Source organism: Diabrotica undecimpunctata, chromosome 9, assembly GCF_040954645.1.
Source record: "Diabrotica undecimpunctata isolate CICGRU chromosome 9, icDiaUnde3, whole genome shotgun sequence".
NCBI lineage: Eukaryota > Metazoa > Arthropoda > Insecta > Coleoptera > Chrysomelidae > Diabrotica > Diabrotica undecimpunctata.
This window is the reverse complement of record NC_092811.1, coordinates 49,816,789-49,841,954: the sequence shown is the minus strand read 5'-3', so window position 1 is coordinate 49,841,954 and position 25,166 is coordinate 49,816,789. Positions and strand designations below refer to the sequence as shown.

General features: G+C 35.0%; 2 protein-coding genes and 2 long non-coding RNA genes across 5 annotated transcripts in view; 3 read left to right on the top strand and 1 right to left on the bottom strand.

Annotated features, from left to right (window-relative positions):
- Positions 1 to 811: 811 nt before the first annotated feature.
- Positions 812 to 4,718, top strand: LOC140449512 (uncharacterized). Of its 2 annotated transcripts, XR_011951815.1 has the most exons (4): positions 812 to 1,046; positions 1,156 to 1,292; positions 1,402 to 1,670; positions 1,780 to 4,718. It is a non-coding gene; the product is annotated as an uncharacterized lncRNA (long non-coding RNA). The 2 variants fall into 2 exon arrangements; XR_011951816.1 differs by having other exon boundaries at positions 1,402 to 1,841.
- A 1,633-nt stretch (positions 4,719 to 6,351) lies between these two features.
- On the top strand, positions 6,352 to 7,113 carry LOC140450682 (baculoviral IAP repeat-containing protein 8-like). Its single transcript, XM_072544349.1, has one exon. It carries the CDS (start codon positions 6,352 to 6,354, stop codon positions 7,111 to 7,113), a length of 762 nt encoding a protein of 253 aa, XP_072400450.1.
- A 372-nt stretch (positions 7,114 to 7,485) lies between these two features.
- On the top strand, positions 7,486 to 11,063 carry LOC140450681 (uncharacterized). The gene is made up of 2 exons (XM_072544348.1): positions 7,486 to 8,442; positions 8,520 to 11,063. Exons 1-2 carry the CDS (start codon positions 7,486 to 7,488, stop codon positions 11,061 to 11,063), a joined length of 3,501 nt encoding a protein of 1,166 aa, XP_072400449.1.
- Positions 11,064 to 23,070: 12,007 nt separating this feature from the next.
- Positions 23,071 to 25,166, bottom strand: part of LOC140450067 (uncharacterized) — a 28,490-nt gene continuing 26,394 nt past the window's right edge. Inside the window, exon 3 of the long non-coding RNA XR_011951944.1 lies at positions 23,071 to 23,276. This is a non-coding gene — a long non-coding RNA (uncharacterized lncRNA). The remainder of the gene's footprint in view (positions 23,277 to 25,166) is intronic.

Below are 25,166 nucleotides of genomic sequence, written 5' to 3'. Positions count from 1 at the left end.
AATGTGAAAATTTTTTGTGTAAAAATCTGTAACTTGGCTAAAAACAGTCATAAATACTAAGGTAATGCGAGAGTCGTTCATTAATTTAGAAAACAAAAAATTTTGTAAAAATCTCTCGAAAATAAAAAATAATTAATTTAACGAAAAAATGGAAAAAAACATGTTGGTTTTAGTCATTACTCATAATAGAAAAAACGTTCTAATATTAAAATTATCTATCTAATATCTCGGTACGGATAATTGGTAAAATCCAGGTGTGATGCATAGGAAGTTATTGCTGTATGAACAAAACATATTTGAAAAAACCGGAAGGCAAATTTGGTCGTTATCGAGCGTAGAATAAACCGATTAATGAAAAAACGGAAAAGGTTTATGGTCATATTGGTAGATTTTGTTAAAAAAAGAATTTTCCACATCAACGATGGTATTCCACAAAAAGTCTCTATAAAAGATCGAGTCTTAAGTTTTTTCAATCAGTTTGCGAATTTCTGCAGCAACGTCTAGTATTTACTAGGGTAATACAGTGGTAATACAGTGGTCGTCAGTGGCGTGAGGTAAGCGTTAATAGTTTTTTGTATTTTGTTGTGTGGTGTATTTACAATGTTCTGAATGTTCGTATCTTTTGTGCACTCGTACTTATAGATCTTTTGTTTTTGGTTACAGTAGCGAATCCGAAGAGCCGTACATACAGCGAAGAGCCGTACATACAGCGAAGAGCCGTACATACAGCGAAGAGCCGTACATACTGCGAAGAGCCGTACATACAGCGAAGAGCCAAGAAACACTAAAAAAAATCTAAGGTAAGCGTTAATAGTTTTTTGTATTTTGTTGTGTGGTGTATTTACAATGTTCTGAATGTTCGTATCTTTTGTGCACTCGTACTTATAGATCTTTTGTTTTTGGTTACAGTAGCGAATCCGAAGAGCCGTACATACAGCGAAGAGCCGTACATACAGCGAAGAGCCGTACATACAGCGAAGAGCCGTACATACTGCGAAGAGCCGTACATACAGCGAAGAGCCAAGAAACACTAAAAGAAATCTAAGGTAAGCGTTAATAGTTTTTTGTATTTTGTTGTGTGGTGTATTTACAATGTTCTGAATGTTCGTATCTTTTGTGCACTCGTACTTATAGATCTTTTGTTTTTGGTTACAGTAGCGAATCCGAAGAGCCGTACATACAGCGAAGAGCCGTACATACAGCGAAGAGCCGTACATACAGCGAAGAGCCGTACATACTGCGAAGAGCCGTACATACAGCGAAGAGCCAAGAAACACTAAAAGAAATCTAAGGTAAGCGTTAATAGTTTTTTGTATTTTGTTGTGTGGTGTATTTACAATGTTCTGAATGTTCGTATCTTTTGTGCACTCGTACTTATAGATCTTTTGTTTTTGGTTACAGTAGCGAATCCGAAGAGCCGTACATACAGCGAAGAGCCGTACATACAGCGAAGAGCCAAGAAACACTAAAAGAAATCTAAGGTAAGCGTTAATAGTTTTTTGTATTTTGTTGTGTGGTGTATTTACAATGTTCTGAATGTTCGTATCTTTTGTGCACTCGTACTTATAGATCTTTTGTTTTTGGTTACAGTAGCGAATCCGAAGAGCCGTACATACAGCGAAGAGCCGTACATACAGCGAAGAGCCAAGAAACACTAAAAGAAATCTAAGGTAAGCGTTAATAGTTTTTTGTATTTTGTTGTGTGGTGTATTTACAATGTTCTAAATGTTCGTATCTTTTGTGCACTCGTACTTATAGATCTTTTGTTTTTGGTTACAGTAGCGAATCCGAAGAGCCGTATATACAGCGAAGAGCCAAGAAACACTAAAAGAAATCTAAGGTAAGCGTTAATAGTTTTTTGTTTTTTTGTTGTCCTCATGAATAGTACAGGGTGATGGCATCCATTGTCTAACACCGTGATATTTTCCAAATAGGGTTGTCCATGTCTATAAAGCAGAGATATTCTATATTGTTTTATTCTATATTTTTTCTAGTTTATATTCTCTAGTACAGTGGTCCTTTATTTCCTGACGTAGTAATTAATGTGTGTTTGATCTGAGTTTTCCTTTTCTAGTGGTTCGTGCAGCTACGAACATACAGAATAGGCTCTAGCTGCTCATGAAACCAATCCAGTATGCGGCTCACTAATCTGTATTCCTGTCTCCATGTCTTTACAACAGACAAAATAAACAGCAAATACATAAACATTGTAGTACATGTTTTTTTCTATGATTTGAGAGGTTTGTTCCACGATTTTGTCTGTCACATGTCAAATGCTCTCTAAGTTTTTTGTAGACAATATGTTTGTTTTTTGTGTGTTTCTACCTTCTTTTACGTTTTTATGTTTTTATGATCGATCAGGCAGACAATTTTTACAGGCAGTGCTCTAAAATAGTGCTGTTTTTGGCTAGACGTGTTCGTAGACGTTTTTCTGCAGTTTACTTCTGTACCTTTGATACTCAGTCATTGTACGAAATGGCAGCGTCTTGCATGTTTGAATTTTTTCTTGCTTTTGTCGTTTGTACATGTACATGTACACAGGCACATGTATTTTGTATAGACAAAAGTGTTTTCTGTTCCCCTTATTTGTTTCTATGGCTGTCTAATCGTTAAATGTGTGTGTTTGTTCTATAGTTTGTATTTGATAAGCACATAATTAGTATTTGTATAGACAAAAATTTTTTCATTTACATTTTTTGTTTCTATGGCTGTCTAATCGTTAAATTTGCGTGTTTTTTCTATAGTTTGTATTTGATAAGCTGATAATTAGACAAAAGTTTTTCATTTACATTTTTTGTTTCTATGGCTGTCTAATCGTTAAATGTGTTTGTTTGTTCTATAGTTTGTATTTAATAGGCACATAATTAGTATTTGTATAGACAAAAGTTTTTTCATTTACATTTTTTGTTTCTATGGCTGTCTAATCGTTAAATTTGTGTGTTTTTGCAGTTTTTTCGTATTTGATAGGCACATAATTAGTATTTGTATAGACAAAAGTTTGTGCTGTTCCTTTTTGTGTATCACTACATTACAGTTCTTTGTTATTTGTAATTTTGAAATGCCTTGCCTTCTTGATTTCTAGGGAGTGGTCTTTTTGTAGTTTTTCCTGCTTGCTATCCGTATACATTTAAATATTTGTGTCTTCTGGAAAACTTCTCTCTGAATACATATTCGTCGGAACTGTTCTAGAATATTGTCTTATGCTATCCAACAATTTTCGTCATTTATAGAAAATAGGCTTGGTCTTTTTTATTCAGGGTTATTTTTCAGATGGACTCTTTATTAATTCTTAAGAAAACAGTTCGTGTATATATGTGTAAATATTGCAACAGACCTTCTTCAAAGAAGCACGTGAAGCAGCATTTAACATGTAGGGTTTGTGGTCGAACATACAAAACGGTTGTCGGTCGTCTAAATCATAAATGTAAAACAAAATAGCATGTGCGTGTGTCCTGTATTTTCAATTTTGTCCTACAGTCTGTTATGTATGTACAGTACAATTATGGTTTTTATTGTTTTTCATAAAATCGGATGTATAAGATATTTTCAAGGTTAGTAGTGTTTATGCCTGTAAGATAATCAGTACGATTTTTCGTGTTTATAAACACAACAGCTTTTGTAGATAAGGTGAACTACCGACCTGCGGTTACGCCCGTGATAAACAGCTGTGTTTTAAAAATAGTATCACACAATACATTTTAATTATTGGATGCTTAAAATGGTCTACCTGTGTAACACGTAGACGACGTTAGTATTTTACCGGGCTTTTAGAAAAAACAATAATTGCGGAGGAGGAATTGCAAATAAAATACCAATTTTCATATAATATATTTTAATATATAAAATCATATACAAAATGTAAGTGCAAATCAATCTTCTAACGGTTGTTTTATTCAATAATATCTAGATCGCGCAATTCGTCTACTAATAATTCTGCTTCTTTTCCATTTAAGGCATTGGCTTTTGAAATAAAGTCCCTCTACTAGGAAATTCGGGTCATTGTTTTCATTATAGAGGTGCCATATTTTACTCAATTCCTCGTATAGCTGTCCACTTTCTGGGCTCTGATTAGTTTTTGACTTGTCAACAGGTGTGCTGCTTTCCAAATGTTTTTTTCTTTTCGCATTGACGTTTTCATTTGAAGCTTCATGTTTGGTCTTTAGCTGCTCCACCGGTGTGTGTTTTCTTTTTGCTTCACCATTTGAACTCGTCCGTCCCGGCAAATGTTTTGAAGATGTCTTTCTTCTTCAACATACAGGGGTTTGATGATTTTATTGAATTTATCTGGGAATGATTGATGTCTCAAATATCCTCGGGAATCTCGATGAATACCTGTGACTTCGAATATTTTTTTATAGTTAATGCAATCGTTTGGTGTAAAGTCTTGCGGTTTCTTGTAGAATAGCAAATTATATAAGCCAGGAGTAGCTTTGTACTGGTTATCGTTAAGCATTATATGTTTAGGAGTAAATTTTATTTCCATATTGTTCAATACCCATTTATCAGTCTCCCAAATATACTGCGGCCCGTAAGCTCTATCGATATCCGCTGAATGTTGCCAATATTTTTGAAGGTGATCGCTGACCGACTGAGGCGTATTGTTTTGATGTTCGCAGGTGTCTTCATGCTTCTCCGATTGATGTGTAGTGTTCAGATAATTGTTGATTTCTGTAAGAGGTTCAGGTGTTAAAATTGTTTCGAGCTGTTCTTGCTGATCACTCTGCATTCTTTATAGAGCTTGGTACTTTTGTCTAATAATTTTAGCAAGCTGCGTAATACGTTGTTCTCTGTTCGACATCATACGACGGAATGCTGATTCTCTAGTTAAGAGCACTATTTATAGCCGGTTACTAGAGGCTGACTACAGGCTTACTTGACGCTGACGTGACGCTATATATATATATATATATATATATATATATATATATATATATATATATATATATATATATATATATCTCTTAGTCTATCCCTCTTATCATGTCACACCTCGTTACAGCATGTCTCAGATAAACACAGCTCCTTTGTCTGCTACCCTCTGTACGTCTCTGCTACCCTCTGTACGTCTCTGCAACCCTCTCTTACACTCTGTTAGTGTGTCATTGATGACATCTTTCAGCCTCGTCCTGCATCTTGTCGACTGTGTTAAAATCTGGTTTTAGCAAAAATCACAAAGAGTTGTCAAGATCTTGGTTTGTTAACCATTTAATTTCAAAGACACACAAGAGAATGTTGAAAATAAAAAAAGGTTATTTGTGATTTGCTATATATTTTTATAGAGCATTAGTTTGGTTTTGAACTGTTTGAACGCAGAACTTCAAATAGTGTTTATGCCTTGTAGGCATCTTGTAGCGTGCGTAGCGAATTTTTAAGCCTCTATAACTACTAAGTCACATGCCTCTATAATTACTAACGTGCCACAGAGTTTTTTATCATGTAAAATATGTGTACCCTTACAATTTTGTAGTCGGTTGTTTTCCTACAATGCGTAGTCGTTTGTTTTTTGTAATTTTTTGAACAAATAATGCTTTAACGACTAAACAGCAAGTCTAGACAGTTTATACTTTTGAGCCTCATATTGATAAAAACACGTATAAAAATGTAGATATTTTTTAGATGAACCGTCGTGTTGTGATGGTGCACAAGTATGCATGCATGCTTTTGTGTAGCACATGTAAGACGTATCAACCCTGTATAAGTCAACCAGGCACGATCAATGTAGCAGCGTTTCGTTGTCATGCTTGTCGTACAGGTGAAGATACCAATCGTAACGGTTTCTATAAAATGACTGTCAGAGATGCTCGACGTAAACGTGTTAAAACAAATAATTGTAAACAATAAGGGTATTCGTAGGTATGTTTTTCTAAGCATTCATACAATGTTTTTTTCCACTCCTTTTTTGTCTGACATAATCTTGACTATTGACATTCAAAGCATTGATATAAACATTAATATAGATCTACTTTTTTAGATCTCTAGGCGAAATCATGAAAATATTTTTACTAGTCTGATCAGGTGTAGCGTGTGTCAAACATACCTAGCGTGTGTTAGTCAACCTCTATCAACAAGTTTTGTATCTTTTCGGTGTCATAAGTGTCGTACAGGTGTACCGTCTAGTAATAAAACCTTCTATAAAATGGCAATTAGAGACGCACGCCGCAAACATGTTAGCACAGTATCTTCTACAAAAAAAACGTAAAAGCCTAGCAACCATGCGTTAATAACGATGTGTCGTTTTTCTTATTTTTTATTTAAATCTTTTCATCTTAAATGTGCTAACTAGACAATAAAGTTGCTCTTACATACTTCACGACTGATGGCTGAAATAGTTGATTTTTTATTGTAGAAAAAATGATAACCGCACATCTACTGTACCCTGTAATCATCAAGCGCTTGAGCTCTTTTGACGAATGGATGCCCAGCCACCCCATCAAACCGATAGTACTAGCTGTTGCAGGTTTCTATTATACAGGTGTAAATGATAAAGTCTTATGTGCTTTTTGCGGTGTTGTTTATAATAAATGGCTTGCAGATGACATACCGTTAGATAAACACAAACACGATTGTTGTTTTCTGATTGCCTATAAACAAGCTCAAAAACTGTGGACAGTCGAAGAACGTCTAAAAACATTTACAAATCGGAATATTTCTGCTAAAAAACACGCAGAAGCTGGTTTTTTTTATGAAAATGGTAAGACTTATTATATAACGAATAAAGACATTACTTTGATGAGTGTTCGATTAACAACATTTCACGACAACGGTTCGCCTACTCCTCTACGTGCTTATAGTGAAATCAGAGCAGCTGCATGCAATTTTATACATACAGGCCCATTTAAACGAACTATAACTACGGATCTTTGTATTATCATTGATATCTTCAAAAATGTGGAAGACCCTGAGGTAAACGCAAATGTGGAAACACAAGACACTGAGGTAAACAGAGAGGCGAATCAACGTATTATATGTAAAATTTGTTTAAGTAGGGAAATTAACACAGTCGCACTACCTTGTGGACATGCCACATCTTGTCTAGACTGTTCTCGTTTACTTAACAACATCTGTTGTCTATGTAGAACACCCGTAGAATGCACACCAAGACTTTATATATAATATATCTAATGTTGACTCATTGTTATATAATGATTGGTTGTTAGTATAAGCTAACCTGTGTATCATGTAAGATCTTCGCAGAATGACCTACATGATTACTACCATAAAGTCTTAACATGGTTTTACGAAGATCTTACATAGATATAGTGTCGTTGCCATGTGGCTATGCAGCAACGTGCTTAGACTGTTGCGACTTGTTGCTTATGTCGAGCCCTCCCCCGTAGCTTTCACGACATGACTTTATATTGAATGTTATACAACCGTATTGTCTGTATTTTTTCTGCGGTTTATTAGTCCTTTGTAGTATTTATATTGTTACAAAAAACAGGCACCTAAATAGGTAAAAGAATCTTTTGTTTTTGTTCTAGTAACATGGCTTGTACTGTAACACTTTTGAATCGCCGATATGTACGAAAGTTTGACGCGTATTTACATACATACTCTTGCACCACACAACGCACAAACAATGCTACAGAGGACTTGCTCACTACATTAAATAGTTGTTTAGAAGATGTAAAAATAAAATCAAACTATGTAATAGGTGATAAAATTAGAATTATTGCTAGTAACCCGCGCTTTAATCAGTCCCTTTCAACAGCAGCGTCTACTTCTACCACATTTGGTAGTTTATTAGATCTAATTGAAAACGTCTTGACATCTGACGAGTCGGTCGATATTCACGAAACAACGTTTGACATACAAGTGCTGAAATTACCTAGAGGCTGTGGTCGTACCACTACCTTAAATTTAGCGAGAAACCGTCACACCAAGCGAAGTATAACTGTAATTCGTAACAGTGATAATTTGTGCGCCTTAAGAGCCATAGTCGTTGCTCTAACATACCATACAACAAACATCTTAAACCACTCTTTAACATCTAGACAAATAGCAAACATACGCCAAGGTCGTCAACTTCAAGGAGTGCTAGCTCGTAAACTATGTGAAATTTTGGACATAGATGCAGCTGTTGGTTGTTCTCTGAAGGATATTCAGCGAGCTGAACAACTGCTTGATGTACAAATTAAAATTGTTTGTGTAGAGAACTTCAATTCGGTTATTTATGCAGGACCGCCCAAACCCACACTATTATGCCTGTATAAACTAAAAGACCATTATGATGTCATTAATAATATGGCTGGTTTTTATGGGTGTGTGTATTATTGTCATAAATGCGACACATGTTACCAAAACAAACATAAACATCGTTGTAAAAAGTCTGTAATATGCGATGTGTGTAATCAGCCCGTGCATAAAGAACAACACAAAATTTATTGTAACAACTGTAATAGATACTGTTTTAATGAGGAGTGTTTGCAGAATCATCAGGATGTGTGTGCACTTGTGCATAAATGTACAGGCTGTAACAAAGTGATACAGAGGAATAAAAAACATCACTGTGGGTTTAGCGTATGTACGAACTGTGCCCTGTGGGTGGAAACCTCCACACATACGTGTTACATGCAGAGAAAGCTCGCCAAAGGGGGTATTTGCTCTGTGCCATGCACGTGCAACAAACATTCTGCACCGATCCGTGTGCCTGTAACGGCCTTACAGATGTCTTTGTACGTAAATGTACTTACACAGAAAAATACCTATTTTTTGACTACGAAACAATGCTTGTTGATGGAGTACATGTACCTATTTTAATAATAGCACACGATTTTGATGGAAATAAATTTGTTTTTAAAGATAACAACGAGTTTTGCCAATGGTTCATTTCTGAGAAGCACCGTGCATACACGGCGATTGGACACAACGCTAAAGGTTACGACTCCTATTTTATTTTGAAGTACTGCGTAAATAACACAATAAAACCCTATACTATTTACAGTGGTTCCAAGCTGATGCTGTTAACAATACCGCACCTTGCTTTAAAAATTATAGATAGCTCTAATTTTGTCTGTGGACCATTAGCAGGTTTCCCTAAAACTTTTGGTTTGACCGAGTTGAAAAAAGGTTATTTTCCTCATTATTTTAACAAACTAGAAAACCATTCATACATTGGACCACTCCCTGACACATCTTATTACAGTCCAAATACAATGAAGCCCTCACAAAGAGAAACCTTTTTAAAATGGCATGCTGAGCGCGTGCAAGAAGCATATGTATTTGATTTTCAAAAAGAACTTCATGCTTATTGTGACTCTGATGTCGATATTTTGCGACGTGGTTGTTTAGAACTTCGTAAAGAATTTTTAACCATTGCCAATATTGATTGTTTTCAGTACGTTACGATAGCTAGTACATGTTTAGCCATTTACCGGTCAAAATATTTACCCCGCAATCAAATAGCAGTTGTTGAAAAAGAACATAAGGACGTGTACAGCTCTGCAGCCGTTTCATGGCTATCACAGTTTCCAGGCGTGCAACATGCACTCAACGGTGGAGAAGTAACAATTTGTGGAGCAAAAGTTGATGGGTACTGTAAAGAATCGAATACTGTATACCAGTTTCATGGTTGTTTTTGGCACGGGCATCCCTCGTGTTTTTCGTCGGATATTGTACACCCTGTAAATAACGAAACAATGGGTGACTTATATGAACACACGTTACGAAGAACCCAACAGCTCAAAGATGCCGGCTACAAAGTAGTCGAGATTTGGGAGTGTCAGTGTGCAGCAGTACCAACACACATACCTAAACCTTTGAACCCCCGTGACGCTTTTTACGGTGGCCGAACAAATGCAACCAAATTACTGGTTTACGGTAAAAAACTCCGGTATATAGATGTCGTGTCTCTCTATCAAACATTCCAATATTATGACGCTTATCCGGTGGGTCATCCTCTTAAGATCTACAATCCTGTTGCTTATGATTTTTCGTGGTTTGGTCTTATTCAGTGCACTGTTCTTCCCCCTAGACGGTTGTATCACCCTGTATTACCGCTAAGAACAACAAAGCTATTGTTTCCTCTCTGCAAACAATGCATTGAAGACATGCCAGACACGTGTCTTCATACGGATTCTCAAAGAATGTTTTCAGGAACATGGACAACGTTGGAGATGAAGAAAGCTTTGGAAAAAGGCTATCAAATCACCAGTATTAGCGAGGTGTGGCACTTTGAGCAAACAACTAGGGAGTTGTTTAAAGGATACGTAAAGGACTTTATGAAAATAAAATTAGAAAGTAGTCCACATACTTGTACATCAAACGACGAATATGCTCTGACTGTGAAAACGCAAATGGGAATAGATTTAGATCTGTCTAAAATCTCTGTTAACCCAGGTAGAAGAGAGGTTGCTAAACTCTGTCTAAACAGTCTATGGGGTAAATTCGGCCAACGAGTGAATTTGTCCCAGACCGAATATATCACTAACTGCAAACGATGGTATGAGATACTATTGGATGACACACTAGATATTACTAACTGTTTATTCTTTGATAACGACATGGCTCAGGTAACATTTTGCGTGAAAGAACAGTTTGTGGAAAAATCTAAGGATACAAATGTTTTTATTGCAGCGTTTACAACTGCCAATGCTCGCTTAAGGTTGTACAACATGCTCGAAAAACTGGACGAAGCAGTTGTCTATTTCGATACGGATTCTGTAGTGTACATTGATGATGGTCTTAACACAGTCGAAACGGGTGAACTGTTGGGTGATTGGTCAGACGAATTACCGGTCGATGACTATATCATTGAATTTTTTTCCACTGGCCCTAAGTCTTACACTTTTAAGACAAAGCTAGGCCGCGAAGTAACTAAAATTAAAGGGTTTACACTAAACTATGAAAATTCTTTATATCTAAATCGCGACGTTCTGGTTGATATAATTACTGAAAAATTAGACAATACTGTTTTATATTATGATCAAATATGTAGAGACGTGCATACTAAAAATATAGTTACTACCGAGAGAGTCTCTAAGACATTCCGCATGGACTATAACAAACGTAGACCATTACCAGAAAATAACAGAATAATAGACACGCTACCCCGGGGGTTCTAATAACATTCTAATTTTATCACCTAGTTTTTTGTATGTATACTCATCATACCTAGTTATCTCTTTTGTTATTGTAGATAATGGCTTTGTGGTACACAGCTGTTGTGGATGAGTGCTGGGACGATGAATGGCACGAATCTCCACTGCCGCACATCAGACGTAGATACTTGTCTCTACATTTAATAGGTGATGACCCCCAACAGACGGGGGTCTTAGGCGGTAGTGGTGATTCGTGCCATCCCGAACCGTCTGTGGATGAGAGCTGGGACGATGAATGGTACGAATCTCCACTGCCGTACATCAGACGTAGATACTTGTCTCTACATTTAATAGGTGATGACCCCCAACAGACGGGCGGTAGTGGAGATTCGTACCATCCCGAACCGTCTGTGGATGAGAGCTGGGACGATGAATGGTACGGGTCACCTTTGCCCTACATTAAAGTCGGGGCATTATTTAAGAACATTATTCGGGAGCAACCCCCGAAAATGTCGAAGGCACAGAAGAAGCGCTTTCGCATGGCGGAACGTGAACGTCACAAAATAATGTTCTTAAATAATGCCACTGCGTAAGAAGATTTAATTAATTTGAGTTAATTAAGTTTTTAGTTAATTTTAATTTTTTGTGTAGATTAGTAGTTTGTAGTTTTAGGTTTTAAAGTTAATTGTAGTTGTATTTTTTGGTTTTTAATATAGTTATTTGACACCTGAAGTAGTCTTTCATTCATAGGTAAGACCTTTTTGTTTGTAGCGTGGCTTCCACCGATGCGCTATTAAGACGTTTTGACATGTCAACCCATCTCGATACACACGACATTCTTATTTTTACATTATAACCTTAACTCCTATTCTTGTTTGTACTTAGCACTCTCATAGCTATGTCTGATGATTATTGTATTGACGACTACGAGTTATTGGTGGATGATTTAGAGATATTAAAATTGGCCCAACAACTAGAAAATAGCATATTACGGGAGTTGCTAATGTGTACTGAAACATGTAATATTGTATTTTGTTGTAGCTGTAACAACTATATTCTGGGTACTACCAAACCCGTTTCCTGTTTTTGTATTAGTTGTAATGAAATAAAAATATTTGAACCTTAATCACGTTGTTTATATACATACCTACCATCAGACTTTATATATAAAGGCTAAGAGCACCTATTGTGTTTTATTTACAGACAGTCACACTTGTGTTTCAGGACACCATGAATGGTCCTTGGTTGCTGCATACCCTGCATACACGTCAGGTTAAAAAGTTTAATACCTACATTACCACTTATCAACTTCAAAATGTTAAAGAAGGTGGTGGGGAAAAGATGTACATGACTCTTTGCAAATCACCTTGAGCGATGCTTTACACAATGCCAAAAAGCTGGCTAATTATAAACCTGGTGACAAAATACGTATAGTGGCTTTTAATGATAAATTTAACACGCCGGTATCCACAACTATGTCCAGTAGCACTGATATGTGCGCTTTACTGGACAAAATAGAAGATATCATTACTTCTGACCAAACTGTTGGCTTACATAAAACAACTTTTGATATACAAATTATGAAAACTGCTTAATATATGCTGTTATTTTTTTAATGTAATATATACTTTTAAACATTCTACTTTGTTGTTATTTAAAAAACATAATGTATCCTCAATATTGACTTCACTACATTCTGCCGAGGAATTTGCGACACAATTGGTCTCATTTAGCATAAGCCGCTTCTTTGATTTTCCTTACATCCGTTTCAAGAATACATTTGAATTATTCCAGTGAAACCTATGCATCCGTGCTTACATATTTCAGATCTATCAAATTCTCTAAGATTGATGTTCACTTAATCTAACATTTAACGGTCTTGATGTTTCACCGAAACTGATCGCTCAAGGTATTTTCACTTCTTTGTTCAGTTTTGGACAAAATAGTTCGCAGCGTGTTTGTTTGAATGTTGTTGAATTTATTTTCCTATCATTTGTATGTTTTTCTGATAATCCTGTACGGTTATTTTCCTCGTTCCTTGTGTGCAGGATCTCATTTATTCGTTGATCCCACCACGATGTGTCGTTTAGACACTGCTAGCGTCATTTTGGCGCTGCCATGTGTCTACGTATTCGTTGATCCTAACCCATTCCAACGAGCGTCAGTCTTTTACATGCTTAATACCCTCTTGGCGCTACCATGTTTTTTCTATGTATTCGTTACCCTCCCCGTAGCAGTCGGCTAGCTGTACTGTTTTGGCATGCATGTGACATTTCACGTCGAATGTCATTCACGTGACATTTCACGTCCTGCGTTGACTGTCACGCTGACTATGTCCTATGTAGAATATCACGTCTTTTCTTAATTCTATTAGCGTAATATACATTATTATCTGTGTATTACCAATGATACGTTGTTTCCTCTTTACCCTTTTCACCACATTGCTACATCCCGATGACACATTGACGCTACAACCCGTCGCCACACCCCGTCACAACGCTTTACGCCACACCCCCTCACCCCGTCACAACGCCACACCCTGTCACAACGCCACACCCCGTCACAACGCTTCACGCCCCTCGCTTCACCGCACCCCGGACGCTTCAACGCACGAGTGGCGTCAACATACCCAAAGTGGTGCCAAATGACCCATAACTACTTACGTTTTTTGCGATTTCCCTAAAACTTCTTAAGGTGGACATGATTGATTTTTATTGACACCTCCTCAATTGTAATCTCAGGAAAAAAGACAGTTAAGATTTTATACACACTTAAACAATTTGTTAGTAATGTATTTCTTAAATACACACAATCATTGAAAAATGATTCATGCTGTTTAAAATATCTTTCTGTTAACGACACTGTCATCGACAAAGTAGATCAAATTCAAACGTCATCATATTTCTCTTCTGTTTATCGTTAAAAATTAATTGATGGTCGTGGGTTGTATTTTTGTGTTTTAATAATTTAACAAAATACATAATCAGCAAAAACCTTATTTAAAACATGCGAACGGTTTTGCAATCACAATCAATACAGTGTTTATGCTTATTTAGCATTGGCTGTTAAATAATTTGTGTTCGATTGTTTCATCTGTTGTACAACCCTCGTCCTTTTTAGGGTGTAGTAGTTGTATATAAGTACCTATTTTTTATAGTAGTGTAGTGAAGAGGTACTTTACAACATGAGTAATTTGGAAGAAAATAAAATACAGTCGAAACGTAGGGTGTTATCTCCAGAAGAACGACGTTTAGTTCTAAAAGTCGAAAGTTATTTCAATTAGGAAAAAAATAATATGGGTCCATTGACATCTGTTATGGCAGTTCAGAAGCGCACATGCGATGCTTGCGGTATCTCAGAAAGAACATTCCGATGAATTAATAACATGATTGAATATGAAATAAATAAAATAAACAAGAGAAATCGCCAACATCCAAAAACTTTAGATTTGCACCAGTCAATTAAACTTGCAATTAAAAATATTATATATAATATGTATAAAGCCAAAGAACATGTAACAGTTAATGCTGTGTTGCAAAAAATAAAAGACAAGGAACTGTGTGATATTAGTTTAACAAGTTTGTGGAGAGTGTTGAAATATTTAGGTTTTCGATATAAAAAGATAAATAATAGACAAGTATTGTGTGAACTCCCTAATGTTGTTTCAAAACGGTGGCATTTTTTAAGAAAATTCATGAACAATAAAATGTCCGATAGTCCGAGGCAAGTTGTATTTTTAGACGAAACTTGGATTTTCGCTAAAGGAAATATGTCAAAATCATCTTGGCAAGATGGCACCACGAAATGTTATTCTTCTAGTCGTTCCGGTAATGGTACACGCTACATTATACTTCATGCTGGAAATGATGAAGGTTTTATTCCTGACGCTAGTTTAATTTTTTCGTCCACAAAGAATACAGGTGATTACCATGGAAATATGGATGCAAATATTTTTGAAGAATGGTTTGAAGAAAATTTGTTAAAAAAATTAGAGCGACCATCCATAATAGTGTTGGATAATGCATCCTACCACTCAAGAGTAGAAGAGAGATTTCCTTCAAGCAGCTGGACAAAAGAAGAAATAAAGTTGTGGTTGACAGAAAAGAAAATTTATCACAGTGACATATAGTGATGGCTGATCCAACAAATTTTGCGGATCAGTTCCAAACCGATCCAGTCCAAAAAAATACCTGTTCCATGGATCAGTTCCAAGTCCTAGTCCGACCTTAACCCAAATAGGTACCTACACTGCGGAACTAACCCGATCCCGATCTGTATAAATGCCATCTCTAGCACCACTGTCCAAGTTGAAAAGGTTTCTATTCTGTACATTCAATAAAAACAGATGGTATCTGCTATTTCTCTATGCTTTCATATTGAGTGAATAGATGGCGCCTGCGAAATTAATATTTTTAATTTAATTAGGGGATATACCAATTTAAATAATTATTATACGTACTTGGTAATTCCCCGAAATACCAGAAAAAATCCCTACTTACACATCGCCCTTTCCCTCCATCCAATTTTTGATTAATTGCAGTTTTGTCAGCGGCTCCGGCTGTTTCAGTTTCGTTTCGTTGTGCATTATATGTTTAATTTTTAGAAGATTGTTTTTTATTATTACACTGATTTGCCTTTGCTTTTGTCTACTTGATTTCACTTTTTATAATTTTAATTTCTAATACAATTTTTTGTTAAAAGCAATACGTGTTGGTTATTGGTAAGTTTCGGTTTTTTGTTTAGAAGTAAATTTAAGTTTTCTTTTCTTAGTTTGTAGTTAAGATGTCCAAAAGAAGTGTAATGTGGCTATACTTTTCCGTTACCGACGAAGAGAAAAAAATAGCCAAATGTGATGTTTGCAGTGACAAGTTATCCTATAAACATTCAGTCTCGAATTTAAAAAAACATTTTAAAAGGAAGCATCCTACCATCAACATTGATGTCGTGGCATCTAATACGTGTGCAACATCGGGATTACCTTCTTCTATCCATGAAATTAATAATGGCCCTGGTGAAGAACAAAATATGCGAACCGAAGAGAATATTCCTAGAGCTTCAACTTCAAAACCATCAACTTCAAGCAATGGAGAATCTTCTGTGCCAGTGTCAAGCTGTGGTGTATTTTCCGTTTCCAGCAAAACCAGAAACATTCAAGGTACTATATCTGCATATATACCGAAAAAGTTAAATGCAAGTCAAAAGAAAAAATATGATGGTGATTTGTTGGAAATGTTTATATTTGACTATCAACCTTTTAGCATTGTGGAAGATCGGGGATTTAAAAAATTTGTCTCTGGTTTAAATCCGTCCTACAAGCTGCCAAATAGGCACACGATTTCTGAGACTATGATTCCTGCAGAATATGAGACTTGTTTCAGAAAGGAAAAGAAGAAATGAAAAAAGTCAGTAATTGTTGTGTTACAACAGATTGCTGGACTTCACAAAAAAATGAAAGTTATTTGGCGCTAACTTGTCATTACATTGATGACAATTTTAAAATTAATTCTATCCTCCTTAGCTGTGAGATATTCGAGGAGAGTAAATTAGCAGTAAATTTGGCAGCCAGGATTCGGGAAATTGTCAATGAATGGGGCTTGGAAAAAAAATCATTTTAGCTGTGACGGACAATGCCGCTAACATTAAAAAAAGCCATCCAAGTTGAACTAGGGTGCAAGTTTTTTGGATGTTTTGCCCATACATTAAATCTGATAGTCCAAGATGCACTTGCTCTACCAGCGATCCAAAATGTTGTAGAAAAAGTAAAAACAATCGTTTCCCATTTCCACAGAAGTGCCTCTGCAAATACTAAACTAAATTCGTTCCAGAAACAATTTGGAATTGATCCCCCCAAAAAACTGATTCAGGAAGTGGTTACTAGATGGAGTTCCACATTCTACATGTTGCAGAGAATTGTGGAACTGGAAAATCCAGTTAGATCTGTTTTGGGTCTCTTGGATGACCGGTTGCCACTTCTTGAAGCTGATGAGTGGATCCTAATAAAAGAGTTTTGTGAAGTTGTAATCGTTTTACAAAGAGGGCTTGTTAATGTATGCGAAAAACTAAAATTGAAAACATTTTCTGAGCCTACTATTGACATAATCCAATGTTTAGAAGATGGTGGGAAATGTAGAGTATAGTAATACTTTAGCTCTTTGTACATTCTTGGACCCACGCTTCAAAACATTTGCTTTTGTCAATAATGATGCTATTGAGGCTATTCGAAAACTAGTCACAAATATTGTAACGGAAATGATTACCAAAGATGCAAAAAGAAATGAAAACACAGAAACAGAAACATCTAATCAAGATCGAAATGAAAATAAGTCTACCACTCTATCTGTATGGGATTGCCTTCACGAAAAAGTTTCGAAAAATAAACCAAAGACAACACCATCTAGTTCTCGGGCAATAATGGAAATACAGCGCTACTTGGAAGATGATGTCTTACCAACAAATGCCAATCCATTGACATTTTCGAAAAGCAATCAGTATAATTTTCCATACCTGAATAAGTTGGTTAAACAGAAATGTTGTGCCCTTGCTACTTCTGTGCCTTGTGAAAGACTATTTTCAGATGCTCAATATGTTCTAGGTGACCGCCGCACTAGACTAAGTCATGAAAATTTAAGTAAAATTTTATTTTTAAGGACTTATAAATTAAGGGACAATAATGAATAATTATCAATAAATAAATATTAATGTATGTTATAATAAATAAATATTTTTTTAAACTAGTTTGTGTTTAATGTAGGAGTTGAAAAAATTAAATATTATCCATAAACAATCACATCAATCACTTACTTTGTATAAGCCTTTTCATCAATTGTCACTTCTTTCAATAACAATTGAACTTCAAGCCATTTGTACATATTTTACTTGCAACTGCTGTTTGGAAGATTCTGTAATGGGGACATTAGGTAGTGGATATCCACTAATAATGCATTGTCCATATTTATATTCTTCATTTTACATGGGTAATAAGTACCCACATATGCAAAAGTATATAATGACCCTTAAAATAGTATTTGTAATTGCTGTTCCATATTGTATGATGATGATGAGTATTATGGGTTTTAGATTATGGTATTCTTTAACTTTAAATGACAAAATAATATTTAAATTCAACGTTTTATCGTGTTTTCTTTTCAATTTCAATGTTCTTATTTAGGTAACAAAACATAAACAAATACAATTTTAGAATTTTATAGGTTACTTTTACAAAAATATTTAATGTCATTTGTCAAAATAAAAGATTCAAGATTCCTACTCGTACTCGTGCAGATACCGTGCAGCGATACACAAATAACTGAAATAACAGATCCAGACTGGGTTTGAGTTCGAGTTGAGTACGCGTACGCGTCCGGGATCAGGATCAGTCAACCTGCCAATTCGAATAGAGTAGAGTATCGAGTTCGACGTGACTGTCACACTACGCTGAGTTTGTGTTCGGTGTTCGTGCAGTCGGACTCGTACTCGTACTTGGACCTATATGTTTTCTAGTGGATCGGTTGTTCCACGGTTCCAACCGTAAAGATCAGTTCCAGTATTAGGCAGCCATCACTAGTGACATATTTTTAAAAGTCGATTTACTTCAAAGGTGTGGAGAGCACAAAATTCAAAAAAATTTTGTTACTGACCAAATGGCTCTTATATATGGACATGAAGTCCTTCGACTTCCGCCCTACCATTGCCACTATAATGCAATTGAGTTAGTTTGGGGTATAGCCAAAAATTTTTATGATAAACATGCATCCAAAACAAAAGATGACGCTAGCGTTCTTGGTTTATGGAAAGAATCGCTAGAACAAATAAAGGCAGAACAATGGCAAAATTGTATTAGACATACGGAAGACATAATCGTTCAGTCTTTTCAAACCGAACGAGTTATAGATGAGGTCCAGCCTCTAATTATTCGGATAGACAATTCAGATAGTGACGACTCTGCTAGTGAAATATCAGACAGGGAATAGGACAAATCGTTTGCTAAAAAGAAGAAACAAAAAAGTGTTTCGGAAATTCAATTCGGACTTTGTGGCGTGTTTAAGTTAAACGATAAAGTACCTTCGGTCTAATTACTGGACTTCATACTCTCAATAGCTTTGGTATTAATTACTGGACTACACATGTTTAAACCTTTTGTTTTGCTGAAAACTAGGAAGTGATTTAGTGTCAATTTGTTTCAAGGTTATATTTAATACAGTGTCTGCAGAAAGTAAAGTCTTGGATGTATTTTATTCAAATTTGGACATACCAGCAACTTGGCAAGTATTTTCCAATTTAAGTGCATGCAAAACCATTCGTATAATTTTCACTCTACGAAAAATAGAGACTTATAAACACCTTGATGAACATTTGATGTCGACAAATAATTTCGATTATTCGAAATATTCCATCCCACTTCTTTTAACCGCCCTGTATATACATATTGTGTGTATATAATATTATACATATTGGAAAATCCAATATTATTACTGAACATAAAATGCAGGAAATTAAATATTTTTACTTTTCAAGCGATCGGAATTAAATATTAACGTCCCACTGATCATATCTTAATTACATATCTTCCTTCATAGGGTAAAAGGAGTATAGCTACATAGTACACGTAATTCAGTTTTTTAACCCTCCTGTAAAATTCATAAATTGGGGGTTACGTCCTTTGGCCTTTATATCATCGATATATGAAATAATTTGTTCTTTTTACCTCTGATTGAGAGGACAAAGTGCGTTAGATTTGCTTCTAGATATAATTCCAATTTCTTGTTTTATAATAATCATAAATTGACTTTTAAAATTTAAAGTCAATGCTAAGCTAATGATTGTTATAAACAAATATATACGTATAGAAAACCGTCCTTGTGTTGGAAATCCTTGATGTTGATCTGCCAGTTAGAGCTGTGCGAACTACAGCCCGATTCGTTTTTTTAAGCAAAGAAAAATGAAGACATTAGTACCTTTTGGAAGTTAGTCTCCAAGGATCGTTTTCCTAAACTTCGTAACTTTGCGTTGAAACTATATTCAATGTTTGGTAGTACGTATATATGTGAAAGTACATTTTCTGCTTTTAAGCATATTAAATCTAAAACACGTAATCGCATGGAAAACGATTCTCTGCAAGCGTGTCTTAGACTCACTACGACTAGCATATATATAGATGTGCAAAAGTTAGAAGATAAACCGTTGCCTCAAATATCCCATTGATTTTTTATTTTATGTTAAATTTTAAACATAACATGTAAACCATAATAACATACTTGTAAATAATATTTCGTTTGTATATTATTTTTTAAAATAAACTTTATTTGAACGAGTTGAGTTCTCTGGCCCTTCATAATAATTTCAAATTTAATACAGCCCGCAACATCTAAATTTAAACACAGACAGGATGTCGGCGGCGTTGAAAGCGGTCTCTCGTCTATGGTACTTATGTTGTGCAACACAGACAAGCCGTCGTTTGTCAGCTCGCAGCGCGGCCTATGCTGAGTACCATGCGCCGTCGGCGGTTTTATGACTTCTGGCGGCACATCAGTAATAGATATCTCGTGCTTTAACACAGACGTGTGACTGTTTTGCAACGGTTTTATTTTATTATTTTTGTGAATGTTTGCCAAATTTTGTATATATTATGGAAGCTATAGACATCGATAAATTAATTACCGAAATTCACACACAAAAGTTTTCGTTCATTTTCTATTTTGGTGTATTACTATAAATGTCGTTTTTAGCCCCATATGTCAAACGAATAAATGTCCTTCATAAAAAAATCAAAGGAAAAAGTAATGTTACTTATATTGTAAATTATGTGTAATCATCAAAATAATAAATCACTAACTTGAGAATTTCCGTAAACTTAATACGGTTCAATTAAATAACTTTTTTTAAATATCTTCAATGTTGTAAATAATGGCAAATGGAATTTTTGCAAAGAACGCCTCAATTGTAACTAAGATCGTTTTTAGCAGTTACCCTTCATATATGAAATAATTTGTTCTTTTCACCTCTGATTTAGAGGACAAAGTGCGTTAGATTTGCTTCTAGATATAATTCCAATTTCTTGTTTAATAATAATCATAAATTGACTTTTAAAATTTAAAGTCAATGCTAAGCTAATGATTGTTATAAACAAATATATACGTATAGAAAACCGTCCTTGTGTTGGAAATCCTTGATGTTGATCTGCCAGTTAAAGCTGTGCGAACTACAGTCCGATTCGTTTTTTCAAGCAAAGAAAAATGAAGACATTAGTACCTTTTGGAAGTTACTCTCCAAGGATCGTTTTCCTAAACTTCGTAACTTTGCGTTGAAACTATATTCAATGTTTGGTAGTACGTATATATGTGAAAGTACATTTTCTGCTTTTAAGCATATTAAATCTAAAACACGTAATCGCATGGAAAACGATTCTCTGGAAGCGTGTCTTACGACTCACTACGACTAGCATAGATATAGATGTGCAAAAGTTAGAAGATAAATCCTTGCCTCAAATATCCCATTGATTTTTTATTTTATGTTAAATTTTAAACATAACATGTAAACCATAATAAAATACTTGTAAATAATATTTCGTTTGTATATTATTTTTTAAAATAAACTTTATTTGAACTAGTGGAGTTCTCTGGCCCTTCATAATAATTTCAAATTTAATACAGCCCGCAACATCTAAATTTAAACACAGACAGGGTGTCGGCGGCGTTGAAAGCGGTCTCTCGTCTATGGTACTTATGTTGTGCAACACAGACAAGCCGTCGTTTGTCAGCTCGCAGCGCGGCCTATGCTGAGTACCATGCGCCGTCGGCGGTTTTATGACTTCTGGCGGCACATCAGTAATAGATATCTCGTGCTTTAACACAGACGTGTGACTGTTTTGCAACGGTTTTATTTGATTACTTTTGTGAGTGTTTGCCAAATTTTGTATATTATATTATGGAAGCTATAGACATCGATAAATTAATTACCGAAATTCACACACAAAAGTTTTCGTTCATTTTCTATTTTGGTGTATTACTATAAATGTCGTTTTTAGCCCCATATGTCAAACGAATAAATGTCCTTCATAAAAAAAACCAAAGGAAAAAGTAATGTTACTTATATTGTAAACTATGTGTAATAATCAAAGTAATAAATCACTAATTTGAGAATTTCTGTAAACTTGATACGGTTCAATTAAATAACTTTTTTTAAATATCTTCAAGGTTGTAAATAATGGCAAATGGAATTTTTGCAAAGAACGCCTCAATTGTAACTAAGATCGTTTTTAGCAGTCACCCTTCATATATGAAATAATTTGTTCTTTTCACCTCTGATTTAGAGGACAAAGTGCGTTAGATTTAATTCTAGATATAATTCCAATTTCTTGTTTAATAATAATCATAAATCGACTTTTAAAATGTGAAGTCAATGCTAAGCTAATGATTATTATAAACAAATATATACGTATAGGAAACCGTCCTTGTGTTGAAAATCCTTGATGTTGATCTAACACTTTTCATGTCATAGTAATGCAGTCAAGATCTTGTATGAATTTCAGTTATTGCTCATTGTGTAATAATACACAGATTTTTTTAATATAAAGCAGACACTAACGTAATGATTATTACGAATAAACTAAAAATATATTACTACTTTTTTCTGGTAGTAATGACTTTGGTTACGACCAATTAGTCAGACTTTGTTGAGTATCATTACTACGTTACACCATGAGCATAATAAATATATTATTACATATTAGTAAAATAGTTTTACTTGCAGATTGTTCTTGAACCAGTCTCTTTAGTCAAAAAGTATTTATATATAAACAAGACGATGAGGTCCTCAGAGTTCCACAACAAACTCTTCTGCAGCTCTCTACTTAATTCGAAAGCTACTTTGCTGTAGACTGTCGAAGTGCCCCACCACATCTGTATTATATACATACATTTGTGTGTCTGGTCAAGTAATTTCACAAATTTGTGTTGATAAAGTACGTAAAATATTAATACTTCTGAAAAAATATTACAATTTAAATATATAGGAAAACTGACTGTAAAAAAAATACACCACAACAAAACATTTATTATTAACAAGTACATTGCTATATCTATGTTAAATCAAGATTTGGAATGCTATTTGCCGTTGTCTCTTTTTTGTGAAAAGCTTTTGTGGTAACCAACAAACATAACTCCATGATGTATGCATTCCTTAATCACCAAAAATCCATTTATATGTATTCAGATACTCATCATGGCTTCTACTGTTAACCTAAAAAAAAAAATAGAATTAGAGTAAATCAACATCTATTATGTTTCAAATAATATTAACAAAAACGAAGATCAGTATAAACTGACCTGGCTGAACTTTTAACGTTGATTAATCAGCAGATTTGTGCAATTCTTTCATTAAAGGTTTTTAAGATATTTCGTAACTTTAATAAGCTTTAAACTGCACCATTTGCGGAAGGAGTAACGAATGTAGTGGAAAAGAGTAACATGAATAATTTTCAACATCATTGTCCCTCTCAAGCCAATATTAAGCAGTAGTTTCACTTTAAGAGGGATTAGAGGATTTTTTGAATTTTTTTACTCAACAGTAGAACTCTTCAAGAGTATCCAACTAAAATTACAGAGTGATCGGGGCAAAAGTGATGGAGCTATAGGCATTTAGCAGTTAGTGAGGTGAATGAGTGACGTGAATAAGTAAAGTGAGTGATTAAAGTGATTGACGTGAGTGAGTGAGCTGAGTGAGGTAGTAAGGTGGTGAGGTGAGTGAGTGGGTTACTGAGTGAGTGAGTGAGTGAGCGAGTGAGTGAGCGAGCGAGTGAGTGAGAGAGTGAGTGAGCGAATGAGAGAGTCAGTGAGTGAGATGAGTGAGATTATTCAGTGAGATTAGTGAGTGAGTGAAATTAGTGAGTGACAGTAGTGAGTGAATGGGTGAGTGAGATTAGTGAGTGAGTGAGATGAGTGAGCACTCACATAGAAGTTGGAATAAGTACAGAGTCAAGTTCTAGTTATTATGCCCGCGCGGTAGATAACAATCGAATTACTACAGCCAAAAAAAGCTGCAGGTGCCACAAAAAAGGCATTGTTCGTCGAAGGCGGGAGCAAAAAGATGCTCTAGATATTTTAGCAGGAAGCACGTCGCTATTTGAGCCAGAAATAAACAATGTGTGAGTATAAAAAAATGCTTTTTTTAACGCGTTTTTCTCGAAATAATTTTGTTTAATTCGGTGTTCACTTTAGCTCAAAAACTACTTGATCGATACTTCTCAAATTGTGCACACTTGTATAGATAAATTATTAGGTCGCAACGTCTAAACATTATCCATTTTGTTGTTATAATAATTAATTTAAATTAATATAATTGAATAATAAATGAAAGATTAAATTAATTAATTAAATTAGTAAAATATTAACAAATAATTTTAAAAAATTCGTCTTTTTTCACATCTCAAATTCGGGTATGTTCTAAAATTTGGGCTGACTATATGGTTATATCGAGGGCTATACAGGACTATATGGATATACAGTTTCAAGAATTGAAATTATATCAAACAAATGGTGAAATGGTCCAAGTTTAAGAAGAGTTTTGTGCCATTCTATGATTTGCAAGATGCATAGCTGCAGTTACTTGTACTTTAAAACGAATTGATTCTTATGGAGATGCAAATGCAGAAATATATCGTTCAGAAAAAGAATTTTTGCATTAACACGTTCATCTCCGGCAACGCGCCTGGAGTTTTATCCTTTTATATCTATTTGCTTTCTTTGGTACCAGCACGCCAGAAAACAGAACAAAAATGAACTAGCACATAAAATTAATATATAATTTATGCCTAGGTAAACTTGGATTTAATGTGGGTTTTGTTATTTGGTCCAAAAAAAAGTAATTCGGAAATGATACCGTGTCCAGATTTGCCAGACATCTAAAAAGGCTAGATATCTAGACCATACATGTTATAAACATCTGACGAGGACGATGTAGATTTAATGAATGTTGGAAGTGACTCTAATTGACAAGATAATAGCGATACTACCGCAACCGATGATGATGATTTTATGCAAATACAACATTTTATTCAACTACCCTTAGGAGAACAAAATCAAAATGAACCGGAAATAGCTGTTGTCTTCAAAACTAAGACAATATCGTGAA